Raw genomic sequence first — 3,113 nt, forward strand, 5'->3', positions numbered from 1 at the left:
AAAAGACTCCTGTTTATCACAGAAAAGCTCTGAACAACGGAACCACTGTGTCATTTAAGGCATGTTTTTGCACTCCTTTTGAAAGCACTTCCCCTGCATCTGTCTTGAAGCTGATGGATGATCACTCTGGGGGAAGGCAGGCACAGGAAAACCTCACTCCAGAGCAAATAGAAATGCCATGCTGCATCTACCATCTGACTCGAGAAATGCTGGTACCCACAGCTGCAATTCAAACCAAAAGGAAGGACAAATCCCCAGCACCCTTGAAAAAAACAGGCTACAGTTCTTTTAAGCAGCAGCGGGTCAATGCAAAGCAGACCCTGCCTTCTCATATCCGTTTCTTCTCTGTACAAAGATGGTCCAAGCATGAAGCATGGCTGGGGTAAGGAACGAAGCTGCCCATTGCTCTGCAGCTCAAGACGGTGAGAAGGCTGAAGCCAGCCTGTGGCTTTACAGGATGACAGAGATTTTGGCTCAGCTGCCACCTAACTTTAGTTTTCCAGGACTCAGAGAGACTGATGCCTGACAGGGACCTTGCTGCACCCTGAGTTGTCACTGTTTAGCACTGATAGTGCTGTTTGATAAAGAGGCTTCAAAACCTACATTTCAGAGTCTGAGCATGGCAGAAATGAGGCAGTTAATTGCACATGACACTCAACCATATATTTTAACTGCAAAATCAGTGCAACAGGAAGGAAGGTCATCTCTGTTTGTACCTCCTCTGTTATGAGTGAAGTTTTCATGAGACCATCTTTGATTTCTTGCTATCAGGAGACACAGAATAAGCTGACAGGCTCTGCCACAAATTATCAGCCAATTCCTCACTTGGAAAATTGCTTTCATAAGGTCAAAGTGCAGCAAATGCAAGCAGCATTAGGATTAAAGGATGAAATGCAGTTCTCTCTTGCTAGCCAGCACCTGCCAGGCAAAGCACTAAGAGGTCAAATAAAACAAACCAGCTAGAGAGGTCTACCCTCAAACCAAAACACTGCTACTGCCCACTCCACATCCCTCCCTCTTTCTGTCCCCAGCTTCACAATGTACCTGCTGACTGTCAGAGTTAGTTCATCTGTGCAACCCTTGATTTTGTTCTGTGCCTCGAGGTGCGTCATGTTATCTGTGTTGACTCCATCAATGGCTATGATCTGGTCTCCTATACACAAGTTGGCTATTGCAGCTTTGCTCCCCGGAGTCACCTAAGAAGAAACAAAAATAGTGAATGGACTTTCCAGGGAGAAGCATTCCATACCAACATTTGAAAAACAGTCAGAGCAGTCGTGGTTTCTCTCACTGGTACCTGGAAGCAAAGAGGCGAAAACTAATGAAAGCAAACTCTCAGCAGAAATCTATCTCGGTCTTTCAGATACTCTTCAGTAATAGTTAGTTCTGTTTTGGCACCCACAGATAGAAATTTGGAGAGGGAACAACAGGAAAATAGCAAAAACCGTATTTTAACTCGAGGCAATTGGTTTCATGCTAGAGAACAAGATCCTACAGAAAACAACTCTGTTCTTTGCTGGACAGAGAAGTGCTCTCTGAAACAGAAGGTGCTGAGGACAGCCAGAAATCTAAGTCTCTATGAATGGAGGTGACAGAAAAGAGTATCAGAGTCACTGCAATACAGTCAATGCCAGTGGGAACACCTTTGTGAGGCAGGCAATCTCATTTGCTTCCTTCCTTGGAAGGAAGGTTTGGGCTCAAGATTTTGGATTGCTTCTTTAGTTGTAATAAACTTGTTCTGTCCAGGAACAGGTGCAATACACACTCACTGACTTCAGCAAGATCAATCCCAAAGCAGTGCAAGATCTAATGAGGAAGGGAGAAAGGCATCAGGAACTTTATCTTTAAACCACAAGCTGACAATAGCTTTGAAAAAGTAGAAGCATCATCCCCAGCCTGACCACAGCTCACCTTAATACCATCTCCCTTTCCTCTCCATGCATGGTGCTTTGCTTTCCAGATACACCACTGCTCTGCTAAAGAGGTGCTGTGCTTTGCCTGAGAAACAACTGATGGAAGGAGCTTGGGGAAATCTCACTGAGATGCCAGCCAGAAGGCACTATGCAGCAATGCCATTGGTATGACACTCCTCAGGAAAAAAGCCCCAGCTAAAACTTGACATTTTCAAGCAAATCAATGAAATAGTTTACTCATTTTTCCTTATTTCTTTTAAAGAGGTGCCCTCTTAACAACTGAGACCTCTTTGGGCCAAAATTACTGCCTGGGTGGAGTGTGAATAACATCATGTTTGTGGCTTTGCAAACACTACTTAAGATTTTGTGCAGTGTTAATGACTTTGAGGAAGGAGTGTAATGATTTCTGTGGGCTTTCATCAATTATTTAACAGGCAGAGGAAATGAGAAGGGCGGACTGATCCCAGACATGAGCACAGATTAAAACATGCCTTGCAGCTGAGACATACCTCATTTATGAGTCCATTGCAACCGGTATTCATTCTACACATTCATGCTAGGTTTCAGCATGCTGGAAAGCAGCTGAGCAAACCCAGCAGAGCTCTTAGAGCTAAATAAACGTTCACAAGATTTAGAGATCCCTCCTAACGTGGGTTTGGTTGGCAAATCATTGCCCCCAGGGAAACACTCCCCTTCTAGAGGTGTCACACACAGCAGCAATCACTGTTTTCCCTGGGCCAAAAACCAAGTCTGTTCAGCACATCTCCTCATAGCTGTAGTGGGGTATTTTCCTTAACCAGAAAAAAATATCACAAGATGCTTTTCTTTTTTCATCTCTCTACTAGCATAGTATTTAATGGAAAAGGGAAGGACACAGATGTGTACCACAGATGTCCAAGGTTGAACAAGGTGCTCAACATTAATCCAAAGAGCTTCAGATGAGACAACTGAATACTGCATGTCTAGTGCACATCACTTTTAATGCTGCAAGCAGTCTGTGAATTGACAGAGGAAGTGCTGATGAGAAGACCAGACAAGGCACCAGATGGACAGAGAAAATCTGCTTTATGTGTAAAGATCATCACCTTCCAAGCTGCAGCCCACAGCTGACCAGTGGCCTATCAAGGCCAAGTGTAATCTGCAGCTGTTCCACGGGATCCATTCCCTTGTGAGAGTACCTCCTGTAAACTTTGTGACAGA

General features: G+C 44.3%; 1 protein-coding gene across 1 annotated transcript in view; it reads right to left on the reverse strand.

The window, feature by feature from the left end:
* The window catches only part of PDLIM1 (PDZ and LIM domain 1), a gene marked incomplete at its 5' end in the record, with an annotated part of 33,182 nt that extends 31,986 nt beyond the window's left edge, over positions 1-1,196 (reverse strand). Inside the window, one exon of the mRNA XM_009074851.1 lies at positions 1,045-1,196. Within this exon, the coding sequence (XP_009073099.1) occupies positions 1,045-1,196 (152 nt within the window). The remainder of the gene's footprint in view (positions 1-1,044) is intronic.
* Positions 1,197-3,113: the final 1,917 nt, after the last annotated feature.

This window comes from Acanthisitta chloris, unplaced genomic scaffold (assembly GCF_000695815.1).
Source record: "Acanthisitta chloris isolate BGI_N310 unplaced genomic scaffold, ASM69581v1 scaffold12355, whole genome shotgun sequence".
Taxonomy (NCBI): domain Eukaryota; kingdom Metazoa; phylum Chordata; class Aves; order Passeriformes; family Acanthisittidae; genus Acanthisitta; species Acanthisitta chloris.